Source organism: Scyliorhinus torazame, chromosome 9 (assembly GCF_047496885.1).
Source record: "Scyliorhinus torazame isolate Kashiwa2021f chromosome 9, sScyTor2.1, whole genome shotgun sequence".
NCBI classification, from domain to species: Eukaryota; Metazoa; Chordata; class Chondrichthyes; order Carcharhiniformes; family Scyliorhinidae; genus Scyliorhinus; species Scyliorhinus torazame.
The window spans coordinates 101,727,109-101,749,818 of record NC_092715.1 but is presented as its reverse complement, the minus strand read 5'-3'; the positions used below and the strand labels follow the sequence as shown (position 1 = coordinate 101,749,818).

Sequence of the window (22,710 nt, the reverse complement as noted above, 5' to 3'; positions counted from 1 at the left end):
AAAATTAAAGTAGAGTTGGGGAAAGATATTCCGCTGCTCTGAAGGAGGTTTGATGAGCAAATTAGCTTAGCAACAGATATTTACTTAAGTGAAGTGGAGAACAATAGCGTATAGAATTGTAGGTGTTAAAACTACAGAAGGTGGGAATTCAAAGTGGAGGCATAAGAATGCATTGGCACTTACATGTTAAAAGCATAATGTGAGATTAGTTGTTTCATAGAACATACAGTGCAGAAGGAGGTCATTCGGCCCATCGAGTCTGCACTGATCCACTTAAGCCCCCATTTCCACCCCATCCCCGTAACCCAATAACCCCTTCTAACCTTTTTTTATGGTCACTAAGGGAAATTTATCATGGCCAATCCACCTAACCTGCACATCTTTGGACTGTGGGAGGAAACCGTAGCACCTGGAGGAAACCCACGCAGACACAGGGAGAAAGTGCAGACTCCGCACAGACAGTGACCCAGCGGGGAATCGAACCTGGGACCCTGGTGCTGTGAAGCCACAGTGCTATCCACTTGTGCTGCGACGATAGTATAAGATCAAAATATGTAAACGACATATCGGCGGCAGGGTTAGTTCTGTACTGGAGAGAGAAGGGCAGCTGATGAGCAATTAAGATCATAGCCATACCCAGCTGGAAACAGAAACTCTGACAAAAGCAGGCTTCTAGGCTGAGAAGCTGCTGTTTTGAAAACTTCAGCAATTCTATGCTGATCTAGAGGAATGGCTTCCCTGTGTTTTAACTATTTGTTGGACTTGGCTCATAAAGCTAAACCTTATGGGGTGTTGTTTTGGGAAAAGGAACATTCTCAGAGTTTGGGAACATTGATAGAGGTGGAATGGGGTTAATTCAGGTAAATTGTGTATGTGTGTAGCCATTACTGTAGTTAATTGTGTTTTGTATTATGGCCTTTCTTGTGTTATATAGTTTAATAAATATTATTTTCTTTGAATGATTACAAGACTGCACCATTTATCACTGGTTTGCATATAATTCCTCACATTACACCAAATTGCAAAATAAACAATTAAGAACTGGCATTTCAAGTTACTCTTCTGGCTTTTAGGATACCCTCGCATCTAACTTCAGTAGGATTCTTAAAACAATCTGACTTGGACATATATTGCCATTCCTACGCCTCAGGGACTGCAATGATTCAAGATCGCAGCTCACCACTACCTTCTCAAGAACAAGGGATGGGCAATAAATGCTGGCCTAACCAGTGACATGCACATCCCGTAACAAAAATGAACTAAAAATTGGCACAAACAAGAATTGACCCTGAGAAGTCCCAATGTACTCCACCCTTCAGTTTCTAACAGTTTATGATCTTGGATGGTGAAACAAAAGGGTTAAGTGACCTTCCTCTTTTTCCATGTTCCATACCTCTTTCTGCATAGATGGTGGAGCTGTAGCGTGAGAGGTTGGTGCTGAACATTTTGAAATTGGAGCTGGAGAAATGTTGATAAAGTCTGCTGACAGAGAATCCAGGACATCGCCTTCTGTCATACTCTGTAATACAATAAATATGGTCAATCCATCTCAAATGTATTTCACGAACACAGATACAATGGACTAATTTTTCCATGCAAAGGCGCAACGTAAGAAAAAAACATTTGTGGCAATGGCCTTCAAGTCCATAATTGATCCATCCCTCCCATTAGGTTCTCAAATGTCATGTCACTAGTGGAAAGCCTGGGGAGGAGAAGTGATGGGAATGGCTTTCTGATGAGCCAAATTTCTTCTTTTCATCTTTGATGCTAATGTTCCAAGTTCTCGTATCCTCCTGCCCAAAACTAGGAAAGAAGTCAGAGACACTCCCCATTATGTGAGTATGGGATTCCCCTACCTTGGGCAATAGTTGGAGTATCGCTGCTAATCCTGAACCTGGCATTATATCAAGTGGTATCCGATACTGAACTGATCTCTTCACACATCTTCTCCACTGAGTAGTACTACACTCCGTATGCTTCATCTAATTCCTGTGTGTATGTATTTATATTAATGTATTTATGTTTGTCCTATGTTTCTTCATGTATGGACCGATCTGTCTGGATTGTACGTAGAACAATACTTTGCACTGTACTTCGGTACACGTGACAATAAATCAAATCCAATCCAATCAAATAACAAATGTTGGCCATTGCCTTAATGTAATCAGGGCGTAAATGGAGCCCTGAGGAATTTTACGACAGAGAACCAAATGCTCCTTCAAGAAAAACACAATTTGAGCTTTACCTTCTCTGTTACCTTTGGTTTTGCTCCTGGACTAGTAGAGGAAGAGGCCACTTTACCTTTATCCTGTTACAAAAAAAAAGAGATCAGATTCCTCTCACAGGCATCAGAATTATTTGAGGTTGAAAGCTGCTGGTATAACAACAATACAAATTTAATAAAATGCTTCTGCATTCTAAAGAGACCTCAGTCAAGAATACATATGATGCACACACATCCAATCAGTAAGTTAAACAACCACAGTTAATTACTGAAAATATAGCTGGATCAAACAATGGAGGACACTGGTGTGCACTGACTGAATTCTGTAATTGACCTTTTCCAATGTACTGCCAGGTTCAGTGTGACCAATGATTCCAGGATTATTTCTACTGCAAACCCACTACTGTAGCAATGAATTTTTGCAGCACACTATTTCAAACTATTTCTAGGTGTTCAATACATAAGACATATTTTGAACAGAGCAACACAATTATTGACTCGGAACAAACCTTAGGATCAGGTTGCTCTTTAAATCTGTAATCAGGTGGTATAGATTCTTCCTTTTCTCCCACTCGTTCAGCCTTCTTCTTGGTAGCATCTGATTCCTGAAAATGTGAGAAATAAAGATTACAAAAATACCCTGTATTGCAGCTCAATATCCATATCCTAAGCTTCAGTACATTGAAGTGAGCTGAATTTGGAAAATTTTAGACTCGCGGCACAGTAGCACAGTGGTTAGGCCTGTTGCTTCACAGCGCCAGGGTCCCAGGTTCGATTCCGGCTTGGGTCACTGTCTGTGCGGACTCTGCACGTTCTCCACGTGTCTGCGTGGGTTTCCTCCGGGTGCTCTGGTTTCTTCACACAAGTCTCAAAAGACGTGCTGTTAGGTGAATTAGACATTCTGAATTCTCCCTCTGTGTACCCGAACAGACGCCGGAATGAGGCAATGAGGGGATTTTCAGAGTAACCTCATAGTAGTGTTCATGTAAGCTTACTTGTGACAATAATAAAGATTATTATTGTAATAAAAATCTGCCTGTAAAACCTATAGCAACTGACAGCCATGGTGATGAATAGTTGTTGGAGGATGCCCCACGTGTAATCTTATGCTATTTAATCCAAACTCAAATAAATCGGATGTATGCATTAGGTAGAGACATTGAGGGTAGTTTTAATCCTCAGAAATGTGTGGATTGGAGTTGGCTGAATGGATAATATTTTGAAAATTTCAAACTTGACTTAAATTCACCTCAAACCCAAATACGTGCAGTCCAGACTAAGGCCCAACAGAAGGAAGGTGACAAATCTGCTCTCAGGATGAGGGTCAGTTAGTAAAACCTGTTAAGGAGGCTTCATGCCTCCATTTGAACAGCCTTTGTAGTTTTAAAGTCACGTTGGCCTGGTTACAGATCTGTACAGATATATGTTTGCTCCCATCAAAAAACCGACTAACACATGTTGCAGGAACAGAAATGTTATACAAGCACTGAAAGTAACAGGAAACAATTTTCATTTGTACCTTCACTGGGGGACCAGTGTATTTTGGACCTGAATTGTCCGGTGTTTCTGAAGGAAGTGTCTCCGCAAGTAAGTCAAATGGATCTTCATCCTTTAAAGATTAAAGACATTTTTACAATTCTGACAAACACTAATTAAAATATTTATGAAAATTGGACTTTGGAGGGTTGGGCCATTCATCCTTCGAGCATGTTCTGCCATTCAATGAGGTCACAGCTATTGGATTGTGGTCTCAACTCCACTGTCCTGCCTGTCCCCCCATAACCAATGACTGACCCCATCAAAAATCTGCTAATAAATTCAATGACCCAGCTGCCACAGCTTTCTGGAGAAGAAAATCCCACAGACCCTCTGAGAAAAAAATTCTCATCATCTTGGTCTTAAAAGGACCTCTTATTCTTGATCTATGTCCCCTAGTTTCAGTCTCCCCCATGAGTGGAAACATCCTTCCTATATCCATGCCCTCAGGATCTTATGTGTTTCAATAAGATCACCTCTTACTCTTCTAAAGTTCAATTGGCTTTGGCCCAGTCTGTTCAACCTTTCTTCATAAATTAAATCCTTCAATCCAGGACTGAGTTGAATGAACCCTCTCTGAAGTGCTTCTAATGCAGTTATCCTGCTTTAGTATCCTGCTTTAGCCTCCTTAATAATGGATTATAGCAATTCCTCTTTGATAGCTGTTAGGCTAATAAGCCTACAGTTTCCTGCTGCCTAAATCCTTCCTTAAATTAAAAAAATATATTTTTATTGGCATTTTCAATATTATATACATTGCCGTTCGTTTTCGTTTATTGTACAATACAAAAGATTTTTTCTTAAGTTTCTTTATTTACAGTTTGTCTGACTCGGTGTACAATCCTCCTTACCCCCCACCCCCCAAGCCCTCCTCTTCCTAATCCCTCACCCCCTCTCCTGAAGCCCTCCCTGCTTGTTCTGGGGGTGTTTTCCCCCTCCTCCTCGTTTCCCCCCCTTTATTCTCCCCTTTCTTCTCTCCCCACTTCGGTTTTGGCTGTGTCCATCTTGTGGATGGGGGGGCCGACAAATTGCCCCCATGCAGCAAGGAAGTCTTCCTCTGACCCTCAGATGGCGTATTTGATCTTCTCCAGATGGAGAAATTCTGATAGGTCTGCAGCTGTGGGTGGTGCTGCTGATCGCCAGCCGAGCAGGATTCTCTGGCATGTGATTAGGGAAGCGAAAGCTAGGGTGTTGGCCCTCTCCACCATGTGTAGCCCTGGCTGCTCTGATACCCTGAAGATTGCTACATTTGGTCATGGCTTCACCCTCACCACCACAACCTTGGACATTGCCTCGGAGAAAGCTGTCCTTAACCCAACAAGCTTGGGACAAGCCCAGAACATGTGGGTGTGGTTGGCCGGGCCTCTCTGGCACCGTTCACATGTGTCCTCCACTTCTGGGAAGAACCTAACTCCTTCCTTAAATAAAGTTTTCCTAACTTTTGGGACACTTCCAGAATTGATAGTATTTCTGAAGATTAATAACCAATCCTTAGAATCACAGAAAAGTTACAGCACAGAAGGAGACCATTCAGCCCATCTTGTCCATGTCAGTCCAACAGGTTTGTTTCAATATCACTAGCTTTCGGAGTGCTGCTCCTTCCTCGTGAATGAAGAGGTATGTTCCAGAAACATATATATAGACAAATTCAAAGATGCCCGACAATGCTTGGAATGTGAGCATTAGCAGGTAATTAAATCTTTACAGATCCAGAGATGGGGTAACCCCAGGTTAAAGAGGTGTGAATTGTGTTAAGCCAGGACAGTTGGTAGGATTTCACAGGCCAGATGGTGGGGGATGAATGTAATGCAACATGAATCCCAGGTCCCAGTTGAGGCCGCACTCATGTGTGCGGAACTTGGCTATAAGTTTCTGCTCGGCGATTCTGCGTTGTTGCGCATCCTGAAGGCCGCCTTGGAGAACGCTTACCCGGAGATCAGAGGCTGAATGCCATTGACTGCCGAAGTGTTCCCCGACTGGAAGGGAACATTCCTGCCTGGTGATTGTCGCGCGATGTCCGTTCATTCGTTGTCGCAGCGTCTGCATGGTCTCGCCAATATACCACGCTTCGGGACATCCTTTCCTGCAGCGTGTGAGGTAGACAGCGTTGGCCAGATCACAGCCTTCAACGCGTCATCGATGAAGATGAACATCTTGCCAAGCTCATCCCCACAACGCCACTACTTGCCTTCAAACAACCGCGCAACCTCAAACAAAACATTGTTTGCAGCAAACTACCCAGCCTTCAGAACAGTGACCACGACACCACACAACCCTGCCATGGCAATGTCTGCAAGATGTGCCAGATCATCGACATGGATACCACCATTACACGTGAGAACACCACCCACCAGGTACGCGGTACATACTCGTGCGACTCGGCCAACGTTGTCTACCTCATACGCTGCAGGAAAGGATGTCCCGAAGCGTGGTACATTGGTGAGATCATGCAGGCGCTGCGACAACGAATGAACAGACATCGCGCGACAATCACCAGGCAAGAATGTTCCCTTCCAGTCGGGGAACACTTCGGCAGTCAAGGGCATTCAGCCTCTGATCTCTGGGTAAGTGTTCTCCAAGGTGGCCTTCAGGACGCGCGACAACGCAAAATCGCTGAGCAGAAACTTATAGCCAAGTTCCGCACACGAGTGCGGCCTCAAACGGGACCTGGGATTCATGTCACATTACATTCATCCCCCACCATCTGGCCTGCGAAATCCTACCAACTGTCCTGGCTTGACACAATTCACACCTCTTTAACCTGGGGTTACTCCATCTCTGGATCTGTAAAGATTTAATCACCTGCTAATGCTCGCAATCCAAGCATTGTCGGGCATCTTTGAATTTGTCTATATACATGTTTCTGGAACATACCTCTGCATTCACCTGAGGAAGGAGCAGCATAACCCACTGGCTCATCTCTGTTGTGAATAGAAACCCCCACCTTTCACAGTTTACTCTTATTTTCTGACTTACCTTTGCACTACTTTTACTCGCAGAAACTGGGGCGGCCGTTGAGGCTGTCAGAGGTGCCTTTGCAAGGAAGAAATTAAATTTCAACTATTATTTCAGTTTTGCCATTTCAACTACTCCAGATTTCCAAACCCACTTCTACCAAGTCTTTGTAATTACTTAAATTTGATTTTATATCAATTGTAGACTTAAAGGAAATCAGATATTCAGCAAACAAGCCGTGGTATGGCACGGTAGCACAGTGGTTAGCACTGTTGCTTCACAGTGCCAGGGCCCCAGGTTCAATTTCCCGGCTTAGGTCACTGTCTGTGCGGAGTCTGCACATTCTCCCCAGGTCTGAGTTGGTTTCCTCCGGGTGCTCCGGTTTCCTCCTACAAGTCCCGAAAGACGTGCTGTTAGGTACATTGGATATTCTGAATTCTCCCTCAGTGTACCTGAACAGGCGCCAGAGTGTGGCGACTATTGGCTTTTCACAGTAACTTCATTATAGTGTTAATGTAAGCCTACTTGTGACAATAATAAAGATTATTATTATTTAAATGTTTAAGAAAACTGTCAAAATTCAGGGGCGTCATTCTCCGACCCCCCGCCGGGTCGGAGAATGGCCGTTGGCCGCCGTGAATCCCGCCTCCGCCCCCGCCGAAGTCTCCGAAGGGAGAAAAGTTGGCGGGGCGTTAATGGCGCCGCTGCCGCGGAGAATGTCACGGGTCTGCGCAAGGCAGCCGATTTTCGGCCTGCCGATATTCTCCCTTCCGGATGGGCCCAAATCCCGTCGACGTGATGACCGTTCACGTCGACGTGAATCAAACCTCCTTTTCATCGGCGTGACCCGGTGCTCCAGGCTCACGCCGACCAGCGAGGAGGTGAGTGACGGCCTGGGGGGTTGGCTCTGGGCAGGAAATGGCGTGGCCGCAGACTGATTGCGTGAGGAGAGGTGTGTCTCGGCTTGTGTGTGTGTATGTGCGGCGGGGGGGGGGGGGGGTTAGAGTAGGCTGGGCTCCGGGGGAGTGCCGGGAGGGGGTCCGTGCTGGGGTGGAGGTTGGGGGTTGGAGGGGGTCCATGCTGGGGTGGAGGTTGGGGAGGGGGTCCATGCTGGGGTGGAGGTTGGGCAGGGGGTCCGTGCCGGGGTGGAGGTTGGGGGGGGGGGGGGGGGGTCCGTGCCGGGGTGGAGGTTGGGGGTTGGGGGGGGGTCCGTGCTGGGGTGGAGGTTGGGGAGGGGGTCCGTGCCGGGGTGGGTGATGGGAGGGCAAATGAGTTGGTCCACCTGGCCAGGTGCCAGCCTCCAACAGTTGGACCCATGCGGTCCATGCCACCTGGCTGGGGGGAGGAGGGGATATGGGCAATGATGACATGTCGTCGTTCCCCTCCCCCCCACCAGGCCGTCATGTTTTCTGACCATCCAGCGATGTTGGCCGCCGTGGTGGCAGCCGCTCATGTCTATGTTGCCCTGGATGAGGAGGAGGAGGAGGAGGAGCGTGCCAGAGAGGCGGCGCAGGCTGCCGCAGAGCGGCAGGCGGCAGCCGCCCAGGCTGGAGGGACACATGACCGACAGGACGAGGAGGGGGAGGAGGACGTCGCGGCCCCACGGCAACGGAGGCACCCGAGGGCGCCCCGTGTGTACCGGCCCCGGCAGTCATACCAGGACCTCACGGACCGGGAATGCAGGAGGAGACTCCGGATGAGCCGGGAAACCGTGGCACACAACTGCCACCTGCTGGCACACCTGTCACCGCGTGGCACTGGCGGGGGACACCCTCTCCCCGTGTCCGTCAAGGTTACGGTGGCCCTGAACTTTTATGCAACGGGGTCATTCCAGGCACCGAGTGGGGACCTGTCCGGCATATCGCCGACATCGGTGCATCGGTGCATCCGGGCAGTGACAGATGCCCTTTATGCCATGGCGCACCGCTACATCCGCTTCCCCGTGGACCGGGCCAGCCAAGATGCCCGGGCCGTGGGCTTCTCTGCCGTTGCCGGGTTCCCCATGGTCCAGGGCGCGATCGATGGGATGCACGTCGCCGTGCGGCCACCTGCAGAGAACAGGGCCGTGTTCACTAATAGGAAGGGGACCTATTCAATGAACGTACAGGTGGTCTGCGACCACCGCATGATGATCCTGCACGTCTGCGCCCGTCACCCAGGCAGTGTACACGACTCATTCGTGTTGTCGCGGTCATCCATCCCCGGCATGTACGAGGGACGCCATCCCTGGCTGAGGGGCTGGTTGCTGAGCGACAGGGGCTACCCATTGCGATCGTGGCTGATGACGCCTATACGGAGGCCACGCAATGAGGCGGAGAACCGCGACAATGATGCCCATGTAGCGACAAGGGGAGTGATCGAGAGGTGCTTTGGCGTGCTGAAGATGCGTTTCAGGTGCCTGGACCTCTCTGGGGGCGCCCTCCAGTATCGGTCAGATAGGGTCGGCCGCATCATTGTGGTGTGCTGCGTCCTGCACAACATAGCCCAGCAGAGGGGCAATGTGCCGCAGGCAGAGGAGGGCGGAGTGGAGGAGCAGCAGGAAGAGGCCCAGTCCTCCCCAGATGAGGGGGATGGGGGCAATGGTCAGGGCAGACGGGGTAGACACAGGTGGGTGGCTGTCCACCGTTACCAGCTGGCCCAGCGGGCACGGGACAGACTGATAGACGCCCGCTTCACTGACTAGATGGGCGTGGGAATCGGGTAGTATGGCCACAGACCGCACACCATGACAACAGCCGACCACCCACACCCCCCACCCATCCACCCACCCAGCACCCTCACCCCCCTCCCCAACCCCACACACCCCACCCGCATGCACACCACCCCCCCCCCCAATTGCCGATCCACCGGCGGCACAACGGGCCGGGCTCACCCAGTTGCGGGTGGACGCGTGTCTATCGCAGGCCATGGAGGATGATGACAACCCGCTCTACATCGTTGGACTATGTCTGACCCATGGCCACAGTACCACCATCCACCCGGACCATCCCTGCATGCGGCTGTGACACTGCAGCGCACGGTCCCGTCCTCTGCCCGGGGGATGTTGATGGCGGCCCAGGGGGAAGGGGGCAGACTCACCTGGGGCTGAGGTAAGACCACCCGTCACACACACACTTGCGCTCAACGTACATGACATGCCCGCACACTTTGGACAGAGCACAAAGGCAGCTTCGGTAGGTGTAACATTGACTTTAATAACCAAAGGAGTTCATGCACGTGCCCTAGCCCCTAAAACTCATCTGTGCCCTGCACCCATGCCAACTTACTCAGTGTCTAATTGTTTGGCCTTACGGGCCCTTTGACTACGTCTACGTGGTTCCCCAGACGGTACAGCAGAACTGGAGGTGGACTCCTGTGATTCCTGCCCTCTGACACTGGATCCCTTTGGCGGCCGTTTCCTGGGGCGTCCTGGCCTAGATGGGCCAGTCTGCGGCCCGGGCGACTGGGATGGCGAGCTGCCAGCCTGTCCTGCCCGTTGCCCACCCGATGCACCTGGGACGGAAGGGGGGGAGTCCGAGGTGTTGCGGTGTACCGGGACCTCCCCTACAGAGGGAGCCGGGACGGACCACACCACCTCCTCCTCCCTCGGGGTGCCCGATGGCCCCCAGGCCTCTACATGGGTGGGGGATGCGAACGGACTGGCCATCCGACGCGCCCCCGACATCTGGCGCTGCCAGCCCTGGAGGCCCGTGCTGGTATCGACAGGGGTCTGCAGGTTTGCAGCCATGGAGCCCAGGGGGTTGTCGAACCCTGTCTGTGACAGTGCGACGCCGGCTCGCACATGGCCACTGGCGCCGATGCCCTCAGCGATGGCCTGCTGAGACTGGGCCATGGCCTGCAGAGACTGGGCCATGGCCTGCAGAGACTGGGCCATGGCCTGCAGAGACTGGGCCATGGCCTGCAGAGACTGGGCTATGGCCTGCTGAGACTGGGCCATGGCCTGCTGAGACTGGGCCATGGCCTGCTGAGACTGGGCTATGGCGTTGAGCGCCTCTGCCATCTGGCGCTGGCACTGGCTCATGGCCTCCTGTGAGAGGGCAGCCATTTCCTGGGCCACAGACGCCGCCTGCACGGAAGGCCCCAGGCCTCGCAAACCGTTCCCCATGTCTGACACCGTCGCACCCATTGCCTCCACCGCGGACGCCACCCGTGCGGTGTCAGCCTGGGTGGCACGCATGACCGGGACCACTCCCAGCTCCTGGACGCGGGTGGACTCCTCCACCTGCGACCGCAGCCGCCGCAAGCCTCCCGTCACCCTATTCGCTCGTCTCCGTGTCGGTGGTTGCATCGGATCTATGTGTGGGTGTGGTAACTGCAGGAACCTGGGATCCATCTGGGCGGCAGATGTTCGCTTGGCCTGGGCTGCCCTCCGACCGCCTGGTCCCTCTGCTGCTCCTACCTCCACCTGCTGTACCGGGACGGCTGTGTTGTGCGCACCAGTGAGTGTACCAGACGCCTCATCACTAAAGTGCCCAACCGTGGTGAGTGTTTCTGCGATGGTGGAGGGTGTTGGTGACAGCAGTGGCGTTGTGTCGTGCTCTTCGTCCCACTCTGAGTCCATGGCACTTTGGGGTGGGGGTTCGTCTCCACCCATCCACTCTGAGTCACTGTCCGGTATTTCGTCTTCCCGGGTAGGGGTGTCCTGGGTAGTGCTGTCCCGGGTAGTGCTGTCCCGGGTAGTGCTGTCCCGGGTAGGGGTGTCCTGGGTAGTGGTGTCCCGGGTAGGGGTGTCCTGGGTAGTGGTGTCCCGGGTAGGGGTGTCCTGGATAGTGGTGTCCTGGGTAGTGGTGTCCTGGCTCGGATGTGACGGGGGCCTGTGGCTGCCCCCCTCATCGCTGGGTGGTCGCTCCCGCACGTGACGGGGGTGTCGTCTCCCTGTTGCTCCAGGTCTCTCCGTCTCCCGTGGTGTGCGAGGGGCATCCTGCGGGCGTCGCATGCTGGAGGGTGCAGGTCTCTCCGTCTCCCGTGGTCTCTGAGGGGCATCCTGCGGGCGTTGCATGCTGGAGGGTCCGGGTCTCTCCGTCTCCCGTGGTCTCCGAGGGGCATCCTGCGGGCGCCGCATGCTGGAGGGTCCGGGTCTCTCTGTCTCCCGTGGTCTCCGAGGGGCATCCTGCGGGCGTCGCATGCTGGAGGGTGCGGGTCTCTCCGTCTCCTGTGGTCTCCGAGGGGCATCCTGCGGGCGGTGTGCATCTGCGGGGATGGGTGCCTGGACGTTTGGTCCTGCGATACACAATGAAGCATGCATGGTTAGACATCAGGCAGTGATCAGGTGATACGGGGGAGGGGGATATAGGGGAGGGGGGATATGGGGACGGGCTGTTGGTAGCTCACTTGCTCGTGGGGCCCCGACCTCTGCATCAGCAACCTCCCGGTCCTCAGGTCCGCCAGCCAGTTCCAGGGCCCTTTCCTCGTGTACGGTCAATGGCCTCTCATCAGCGGGCCCTCCTCCAGTCCTCACATGCTCCCTATTGTTGTGGGCGCGCTTCTCCTGTGGGGGGGGGGGGTGGTGGCAGGGGTAAAAGGCAACAGTGGTAGGCAGGTATATGAATGTACGCCATCGGTTGCGCGTGCATTGCAGAGGTTAAGGTTAGGGCTGGATTCACTGGGGGATATGGGGGAGGGGGGGATATGGGGGAGGGGGGGATATGGGGGAGGGGGGATATGGGGGATATGGGGGAGGGGGGATATGGGGAGGGGGGATATGGGGGAGGGGGGATAAGGGGGAGGGGGGATATGGGGGAGGGGGGATATGGGCGAGGGGGGATATGGGGGAGGGGGGATATGGGGGAGGGGGGATATGGGGAGGGGGCATATGGGGAGGGGGGATATGGGGGAGGGGGGATATGGGGGAGGGGGGATATGGGGGAGGGGGGATATGGGGGAGGGGGGATATGGGGGATATGGGGGAGGGGGGATATGGGGAGGGGGGATATGGGCGAAGGGGGATATGGGGGAGGGGGGATATGGGGGAGGGGGGATATGGGGGAGGGGGGATATGGGGGAGGGGGGATATGGGGGAGGGGGGATATGGGGGAGGGGGGATATGGGGGAGGGGGGATATGGGGCAGGGTGGATATGGGGGAGGGGGGATATGTGGGATATGGGGGAGGGGGGATATGGGGGAGGGGGGATATGTGGGAGGGGGGATATGGGGGAGGGGGGATATGGGAGAGGGGGGATATGGGGGTATGGGGGATATGGGGGAGGGGGATATGGGGGAGGGGGGATATGGGGGAGGGGAGGTATGGGGGAGGGGGGGTATGGGGGAGGGGGGGTATGGGGGAGGGGGGTATGGGGGAGGGGGGTATGGGGGAGGTGGGGTATGGGGGATATGGGGGAGGGGGATATGGGGGAGGGGGGATATGGGGGAGGGGGGCATGGGGGAGGGGGGATATGGGGAGGGGGGATATGGGGGAGGGGGGATATGGGGGAGGGGGGATATGGGGGAGGGGGGATATGGGGGAGGGGGAGATATGGGGGATATGGGGAGGGGGGATATGGGGGAGGGGGGATATGGGGGAGGGGGGATATGGGGGAGGCTCACCCTGCCTGCTCTGACGAGGTCGTTCACCTTCTTGTGGCACTGGGTGCCTGTCCGTGGTGTGAGGGCCACAGCGGTGACGGCCTCTGCCACTTCCCTCCACAGACGCCGGCTGTGGCGTGGGGCAACTCTGCGGCCGTGCCCGGGATACAGGGCGTCCCTCCTCTGCTCCACCGCGTCCAGGAGCGCCTCCACATCGTGTGACTCGAACCTCGGGGCTGAGCGACGGCCAGCCATCCAGTCAGGTGTTGCGATCGGGTGTTCCGGTCGGGTGGGGGGGAGCTGCGCGGCCTTCTGAGCCGTCACGCCGTGCAGCGCGTATGACGCTGCACGGCGTGAACCACTGCGCAAGCGCGGATCACGTCACGTCGCTGCTAGCCCATTTCGGGCCGGAGACTATCGGCCCATTTTTATGACGTGACGCAAGTGGGATTTGCGCCGTTTTTTGCGTCGATCGGCGGACTTTCCGCCGATAACGGAGAATTTCGCCCCTTGGATAAAAATTAAAGTAGAGTTGGGGGAAAATATTCCGCTGCTCTGAAGGAGGTTTGATGAGCAAATTAGCTTAGCAACAGATATTTACTTAAGTGAAGTGGAGAACAATAGAGTATAGAATTGTAGGTGTTAAAACTACAGAAGGTGGGAATTCAAAGTGGAGGCATAAGAATGCATTGGCACTTACATGTTAAAAGCATAATGTGAGATTAGTTGTTTCATAGAACATACAGTGCAGAAGGAGGTCATTCGGCCCATCGAGTCTGCACCGACCCACTTAAGCCCCCATTTCCACCCCATCCCCGTAACCCAATAACCCCTTCTAACCTTTTTTTATGGTCACTAAGGGAAATTTATCATGGCCAATCCACCTAACCTGCACATCTTTGGACTGTGGGAGGAAACCGTAGCACCTGGAGGAAACCCACGCAGACACTGGGAGAAAGTGCAGACTCCGCACAGACAGTGACCCAGCGGGGAATCGAACCTGGGACCCTGGTGCTGTGAAGCCACAGTGCTATCCACTTGTGCTGCGACGATAGTATAAGATCAAAATATGTAAACGACATATCGGCGGCAGGGTTAGTTCTGTACTGGAGAGAGAAGGGCAGCTGATGAGCAATTAAGATCATAGCCATACCCAGCTGGAAACAGAAACTCTGACAAAAGCAGGCTTCTAGGCTGAGAAGCTGCTGTTTTGAAAACTTCAGCAATTCTATGCTGATCTAGAGGAATGGCTTCCCTGTGTTTTAACTATTTGTTGGACTTGGCTCATAAAGCTAAACCTTATGGGGTGTTGTTTTGGGAAAAGGAACATTCTCAGAGTTTGGGAACATTGATAGAGGTGGAATGGGGTTAATTCAGGTAAATTGTGTATGTGTGTAGCCATTACTGTAGTTAATTGTGTTTTGTATTATGGCCTTTCTTGTGTTATATAGTTTAATAAATATTATTTTCTTTGAATGATTACAAGACTGCACCATTTATCACTGGTTTGCATATAATTCCTCACATTACACCAAATTGCAAAATAAACAATTAAGAACTGGCATTCCAAGTTACTCTTCTGGCTTTTAGGATACCCTCGCATCTAACTTCAGTAGGATTCTTAAAACAATCTGACTTGGACATATATTGCCATTCCTACGCCTCAGGGACTGCAATGATTCAAGATCGCAGCTCACCACTACCTTCTCAAGAACAAGGGATGGGCAATAAATGCTGGCCTAACCAGTGACATGCACATCCCGTAACAAAAATGAACTAAAAATTGGCACAAACAAGAATTGACCCTGAGAAGTCCCAATGTACTCCACCCTTCAGTTTCTAACAGTTTATGATCTTGGATGGTGAAACAAAAGGGTTAAGTGACCTTCCTCTTTTTCCATGTTCCATACCTCTTTCTGCATAGATGGTGGAGCTGCAGCGTGAGAGGTTGGTGCTGAACATTTTGAAATCGGAGCTGGAGAAATGTTGATAAAGTCTGCTGACAGAGAATCCAGGACATCGCCTTCTGTCATACTCTGTAATACAATAAATATGGTCAATCCATCTCAAATGTATTTCATGAACACAGATACAATGGACTAATTTTTCCATGCAAAGGTGCAACGTAAGAAAAAAACATTTGTGGCAATGGCCTTCAAGTCCATAATTGATCCATCCCTCCCATTAGGTTCTCAAATGTCATGTCACTAGTGGAAAGCCTGGGGAGGAGAAGTGATGGGAATGGCTTTCTGATGAGCCAAATTTCTTCTTTTCATCTTTGATGCTAATGTTCCAAGTTCTCGTATCCTCCTGCCCAAAACTAGGAAAGAAGTCAGAGACACTCCCCATTATGTGAGTATGGGATTCCCCTACCTTGGGCAATAGTTGGAGTATCGCTGCTAATCCTGAACCAGGCATTATATCAAGTGGTATCCGATACTGAACTGATCTCTTCACACATCTTCTCCACTGAGTAGTACTACACTCCGTATGCTTTATCTAATTCCTGTGTGTATGTATTTATATTAATGTATTTATGTTTGTCCTATGTTTCTTCATGTATGGACCGATCTGTCTGGATTGTACGTAGAACAATACTTTGCACTGTACTTCGGTACACGTGACAATAAATCAAATCCAATCCAATCAAATAACAAATGTTGGCCATTGCCTTAATGTAATCAGGGCGTAAATGGAGTCCTGAGGAATTTTACGACAGAGAACCAAATGCTCCTTCAAGAAAAACACAATTTGAGCTTTACCTTCTCTGTTACCTTTGGTTTTGCTCCTGGACTAGTAGAGGAAGAGGCCACTTTACCTTTATCCTGTTACAAAAAAAAAGAGATCAGATTCCTCTCACAGGCATCAGAATTATTTGAGGTTGAAAGCTGCTGGTATAACAACAATACAAATTTAATAAAATGCTTCTGCATTCTAAAGAGACCTCAGTCAAGAATACATGTGATGCACACACATCCAATCAGTAAGTTAAACAACCACAGTTAATTACTGAAAATATAGCTGGATCAAACAATGGAGGACACTGGTGTGCACTGACTGAATTCTGTAATTGACCTTTTCCAATGTACTGCCAGGTTCAGTGTGACCAATGATTCCAGGATTATTTCTACTGCAAACCCACTACTGTAGCAATGAATTTTTGCAGCAGACTATTTCAAACTATTTCTAGGTGTTCAATACATAAGACATATTTTGAACAGAGCAACACAATTATTGACTCGGAACAAACCTTAGGATCAGGTTGCTCTTTAAATCTGTAATCAGGTGGTATAGATTCTTCCTTTTCTCCCACTCGTTCAGCCTTCGTCTTAGTAACATCTGATTCCTGACAATATGAGAAATAAAGTTAATATAAATATTAGGGTCTAAAATCCATTGACTATGCGTCAGTGAAATAATTCATAGGACTGAATAGTTAGGTAATTATTTAATTATACTGAAAACCTATATTCATTTAAAAAATATATATATTTATTAAAGTTTTTTAACAAAGCAAAACAATTTTTTCCCCTTACAAACAATAAACACCCCCCCACCGTAACAAAATAACATAAAATCGCCCTGAGCAAGATGCATACATGGTAAGATGATATATTTACAGAGCTTTATACACTGGCTCTCGCCCGTTCGTCCCAGTTTCCCCCACCCTCCATGTTATCCCCCGCTCGTCCGTCCCCTCAAGCAGTCTCTCGCACCCCCCCCCCCCCCCAAAGGTTGCTGCTGCTGCTGACCGACCTTCCTCTAACGCTCCGCGAGGTAGTCTAGGAACGGTTGCCACCGCCTGTAGAACCCCTGCGCAGACCCCCTCAAGGCAAAGCTAATCCTTTCCAACTTTATGAACCCAGCCATGTCGTTTGTCCAGGCCTCCACGCTAGGTGGCTTCGCCTCCTTCCACATTAGCAAGATCCTTCGCCGGGCTACCAGGGACGCAAAGGCCAGAATGCCGGCCTCTTTCGCCTCCTGCACTCCCGGCTCGTCCACTACTCCAAATATTGCTAGCCCCCAGCTTGGCTTGACCCGGACTTTCACCACCTGAGATATTGCTCCCGCCACTCCTCTCCAGAACCCCTCCATGACCAAAACATATGGACATGGTTTGCCGGACTCCCTGAACACCTTCCACATCTGTCCTCTACCCCAAAGAACCTACTCAACCTCGCCCCCGTCAAGTGCGCTCTGTGAACCACCTTAAATTGTATCAGGCTGAGCCTGGCACATGAGGAGGAGGAATTGACCCTACCCAGGACATCAGCCCACAAACCTTCCTCGATCTCCTCCCCCAGCTCCTCCTCCCATTTACCCTTCAACTCTTCTGCTAGCGCTTCCCCCTCTTCGTTCATCTCTTGGTGTATTGCCAAAACCTTGCCCTCCCCGACCCATACACCCGAGATCATCCGGTCTTGAATTTCCTGTGTCGGGAGCAGCGGGAATTCTCTGACCTGTCGCCTCACAAAAGCCCTCACCTGCATATATCTGAATGCATTTCCCGGGGGTAGCTCAAACTTCTCCTCCAGTGCCCCTAGGCTCGCAAATGTCCTGTCGATGAACAGGTCCCCCATTCTTCTAATCCCCGCCCGGTGCCAGCCCTGGAACCCCCCATCCATCTTCCCCGGGACAAACCGGTGTTACCCCTGATCGGGGACCACACCGAGGCTCCCACTGCACCCCTCTGCCGTCTCCACTGGCCCCAGATCCTTAACGTTGCCGCCACCACCGGGCTCGTGGTGTACTTAGATGGCGAGAGCGGCAACGGTGCCGTCACCTGCGCCCCCAAGCTCGTTCCTTTGCAGGACGCCATCTCCATCCTCTTCCATGCCGCCCCCTCTCCCTCCATGACCCACTTACGGATCATCGCCACGTTTGCTGCCCAGTAGTAGCTCCCTAAGTTTGGCAGCGCCAGCCCTCCTCGGTCCCTACTGTGCTCCAGGAACCCTCTCCTTACCCTCGGGGTTTTGTTCACCCACACAAACCCCATAATACTCCTACCTACTCTCTTGAAAAAGCCTTTGGTGATCACGATGGGGAGGCACTGGAACACAAACAGAAACCTCGGAAGGACCACCATTTTTACCAACTGCACTCTACCCGCCAACGAGAGCGGCAACATGTCCCATCTTTTGAAGTCCACCTCCATTTGGTCCACCAACCTCGTCAGATTCAGTTTGTGTAGGGCCCCCCAGCACCTGGCTATCTGGATCCCTAGATACCGAAAACTCCCCTCCGCCCTCCTCAGCGGTAGGTCCCCTATCCCTCTTTCTTGGTCCCCTGCCTGTAATACAAAAAGCTCACTCTTCCCTACATTGAGCTTATAGCCCGAGAACTCCCCAAACTCCCTCAAAGTCTGCATGACCTCCACCATCCCCTCCATTGGGTCCGCCACGTACAGCAGCATGTCGTCCGCGTATAGCGACACCCGATGCTCTTCCTCCCCGCGGACCACCCCCCTCCATTGATTAGACTCCCTCAATGATATGGCCAAGGGTTCGATCGCCAATGCAAATAACAGGGGGGACAGAGGGCACCCCTGCCTCGTTCCTCGGTACAGCCGAAAGTACTCCGACCTCCGCCGGTTCGTCACCACACTTGCCACCGGGGCGCTGTAAAGGAGCTTAACCCAGCTAATAAACCCTCCCCCGAACCCAAACCTACGCAACACCTCCCAGAGGTACTCCCACTCAACTCGGTCAAAGGCCTTTTCCGCGTCCATGGCTGCCACTATCTCCGCCTCTCCCTCCACCGATGGCATCATTATAACGTTTAAGAGCCGTCGCACATTCGTATTTAATTGCGTGCCCTTTACAAATCCCGTCTGGTCCTCATGTATCACCCCTGGGATACAGTCCTCAATCCTCGTGGCCAGCACTTTTGCCAATAGCTTAGCGTCCACATTAAGCAGCGAAATCGGCCTGTACGATCCACATTGCAGTGGGTCCTTGTCTCGCTTCAGAATCAAGGAAACTGTCGCCTACGACATTGTCGGGGGCAGGGACCCCTCCTCTCTTGCCTCGTTAAAGGTCCTCACTAGTAGCGGGGCCAACAGGTCCGCATACTTTCGACAGAACTCCACCGGGAACCCGTCCGGCCCCGGGGCCTTCCCTGCCTGCATGCTCCCCAAACCCTTACTCAGCTCCTCCAACCCGATTGGTGCCCCCAAACCAGCCACCTCTTGCCCCTCCACCCTCGGGAACCGCAGTTGGTCCAGGAATCTTCCCATCCCCTCTTCCCCCCTGGGGGCTGGTCTCTGTACAGCTCTTCATAGAAGGTCTTGAATACCTTATTTATTTCCGTTGCACTCTGGGCCATGGCTCCCCCACCATCTTTGACTCCCCCTATTTCCCTCGCTGCCGCCCTCTTACGGAGCTGGTGTGCCAGCATCCGACTGGCCTTTTCCCTGTACTCGTAGGTCGCCCCCTGCGCCTTCCTCCACTGTGCCTCCGCCTTCCCCGTGGTCAGCAGGTCAAACTCCGTCTGGAGCCGTCGCCTTTCCCCAAGTAATCTTTCCTCCGGGGCCTCTGCGTATCTCCTGTCCACTCGCAAAATCTCCCCCACTAACCTCTCCCTTTCCCTGCCCTCTGTCTTCTCCCTATGAGCCCTGATGGAGATTAGCTCTCCCCTAATCACCGCCTTCAACGCCTCCCATACCACCCCCACTCGCACCTCCCCGTTGTCGTTGGCCTCCAAGTACCTTTCAATGCACCCCCTTACCTTACCACACACCACCTCATCTGCCAACAGTCCCACATCCAGCCGCCACAGCGGGCGTTGGTCCCTCTCCTCTCCCAGCCCCACTTCCACCCAGTGCGGGGCATGGTCCGAAACGGCTATGGCCGAATACTCCGTCCCCTCCACCCTCGGGATGAGCGCCCTACCCAGGACAAAGAAGTCTATCCGGGAGTATGCCTTGTGCACGTGGGAGAAGAAAGAAAATTCCCTGGCCTGCGGTCTTGCAAACCTCCATGGGTCCACTCCCCCCATCTGGTCCATAAACCCCCTGAGCACCCTGGCCGCCGCCGGCCTCTTTCCCGTCCTTGATCTGGAGCGGTCTAGTGCTGGGTCCAGCACTGTGTTAAAGTCCCTTCCAATTATCAGTCCTCCTACCTCCAGGTCCGGGATGCGCCCCAACATGCGCTTCATAAATCCAGCATCATCCCAGTTCGGGGCATATACATTTACCAACACCACCCACGTCCCTTGCAACCTACCACTCACCATCACGTATCTCCCTCCATTGTCCGCTACGATAGTCTTGGCCTCAAATGACACATGTTTTCCCACCAGAATTGCCACCCCTCTGTTTTTCGCATCCAGTCACGAGTGAAATACCTGTCCTACCCATCCCCTTCTTAACCTGACCTGGTCCGCCACCTTCAGGTGTGTCTCTTGGAGCATAGCCACGTCTACCTTCAGTCCCTTCAAGTGCGCAAACACTCGAGCCCTCTTCACCGGTCTATTCAGGCCCCTTACGTTCCACGTGATCAGCCGGATTGGAGGGGCTCTCAACACCCCCCCACCGACTAGCCATCTCCTTTTCTGGGCCAGTCCCGTGTCCGCGTCTCCCTCACCTCCGCCCTGGCCACCTCTTCTGTGTCCCATTCCCTTTCGGCCAGTGCAGCAGCAACGCTGTTTCCGCCCCCTCCCCTCCTCCCCGCTAGATCCCTGTCTAGCTTTTTTGCTCCCCCCATATCACTCCCGTAAGTCAGCTGACGCCTGCTGACCCCGGCTTCCCCCGCCATCCCTTTGACCCCCCCGTGTGGGAATCACCCCATCAGTAGACGTTCCTATGCTCCCCCTCCCACCTTTCTTCCAGCGCGCGGGAGAAAAACCCCGCGCTTTCCAGAGCCTGCCCCGCCCCCCCCGACGCAGCTTCTGTTGCGGCCTTGTCTCTCGTCCCCAGCCCATATAACATTCCCTGTGCGTGCTTGCCCCCCTATATACAACCGCCATCATCCTTCAACCCTCAAATACCCCCCACCTCACAAACCCTCAATTAGAGTCCAACTTTTCAGTTAATATAAAGGTCCACGCCTCTTCGGGCGTTTCGGAGTAGTGTTGTTGGCCGTTATATGTGACCCACAGTCGCGCTGGCTGCAACATTCCAAATTTCACTCCTTTCCGATGCAGCACCGCTTTGGCCCGGTTGAAACCCGCTCTCTGCTTAGCGATCTCCGTGCTCCAGTCCGGGTATATTCTAATCTCAGCATTGTCCCACTTGCTGCTCTGCTCCTTCTTGGCCCATTTTGGGACCCTCTCTCGGTCTGTGAACCGGTGAAATCTCACCACCATCGCCCTTGGCGGCTCGTTTGTTTTGGGCTTCCTCGCCAGCACCCGGTGCGCCCCTTCCAGCTCCAGCAACCCCGGGGGGGCCTCCGCGCCCATCAGCGCCCCGATCATTGTGCCCACATATGCCGCGGCGTTGGCCCCCTCCACTCCTTCTGGGAGACCCAGGATCCTCAAATTGTTTCTCCTCGACCTGTTCTCCAGGTCTTTGAGTCTTCCCGCCCATGTCTTGTGTAGCGCCTCGTGCCGCTCCACTCTCACCGCCAGGCCCAAGAGCTTGTCCTCATTCTCACTCACTTTTTCCTGGATCTTCACCTCGTGGGCTTTCTGGGTTGCCCCAAGTCCTTCAATTATTGCCAGCATAGGCACCACCATCTCCTTGCGCAGCTCCTCGAAGCAGCGCTTGATGAATTCTTGCATCTCTTCTTTGTCCCCGGCCGCCGCCATTTTGTTTATTTTACCCTTCTTCTCCCGCTGCTCCAGTGCCGTTTTTATGGCCGTTCCGCTGCGGGTCCGGTCCATACAGGTTAGTGGGGGACCTCTCTCCTCTCTTCCCCACGGGTTGGCTGCATGAAAAGTCCCGTTGGGGCTCGTCTATCGAGCCCGAAAGTCCGTCTTCGCGGGAGCTGCCGATTCGTGCGGCTTAGCTCCGCATAGCCGCAACCGGAAGTCGAAAACCTATATTCATATAATGCTCATAAACATCTATACCAGGTGATATAGGTGGCTCTGAATAGAGTCATACCTGGAGATTATGAAAGCATGTAGCCCTGCAAGGTGTATGCGACTTAATAGATACTTGATTGAAGGGAGGTAACAATCTTACATTTTTATCAATGTAACTGTGGGCTGGTATGCCATTCTCCACAATATATTTACTCTTTCTCACTCCAGTCTGTTTCCTGGTCTGATTATCTCTTAAGAAGGAGAAAGAGCCAGGAGAATCAGACCCAAACTACCCTCTGCCCCATGCAGGATGTGTCACCATCCACCAGCCTTCCCTCTGTTAGGCAGGCATCCCACATCCCTGATGTCAATTGCTTCTTGTTTTTAAGCTCATGTCCTAATGCATTAGGTGTTCTTTTAGGAAGCGTCCTCAGAGTAGCCAAAACCTTGTCAAAAATCATTCTGAATTATTTTATTGGTTCACCTCTTTTGCTTTGTTGAAGCAGCT

General features: G+C 52.4%; 1 protein-coding gene across 16 annotated transcripts in view; it reads right to left on the bottom strand.

Annotated features, from left to right (window-relative positions):
• The window catches only part of cast (calpastatin), a 318,006-nt gene that overhangs the window by 42,090 nt on the left and 253,206 nt on the right, over window positions 1–22,710 (bottom strand). For 12 of the 16 annotated variants that reach the window (XM_072516333.1, XM_072516331.1, XM_072516335.1 and 9 more), the window contains 8 exons: window positions 16,489–16,584; window positions 16,001–16,063; window positions 15,149–15,274; window positions 6,737–6,793; window positions 3,744–3,833; window positions 2,734–2,829; window positions 2,246–2,308; window positions 1,394–1,519 (listed from right to left, as the gene is read on the bottom strand). In XM_072516333.1, coding sequence (XP_072372434.1) covers window positions 1,394–1,519; window positions 2,246–2,308; window positions 2,734–2,829; window positions 3,744–3,833; window positions 6,737–6,793; window positions 15,149–15,274; window positions 16,001–16,063; window positions 16,489–16,584 — 717 coding nt within the window. The remainder of the gene's footprint in view (window positions 1–1,393; window positions 1,520–2,245; window positions 2,309–2,733; window positions 2,830–3,743; window positions 3,834–6,736; window positions 6,794–15,148; window positions 15,275–16,000; window positions 16,064–16,488; window positions 16,585–22,710) is intronic. The other 4 variants (XM_072516328.1, XM_072516327.1, XM_072516334.1 and 1 more) reach the window with 4 other exon arrangements.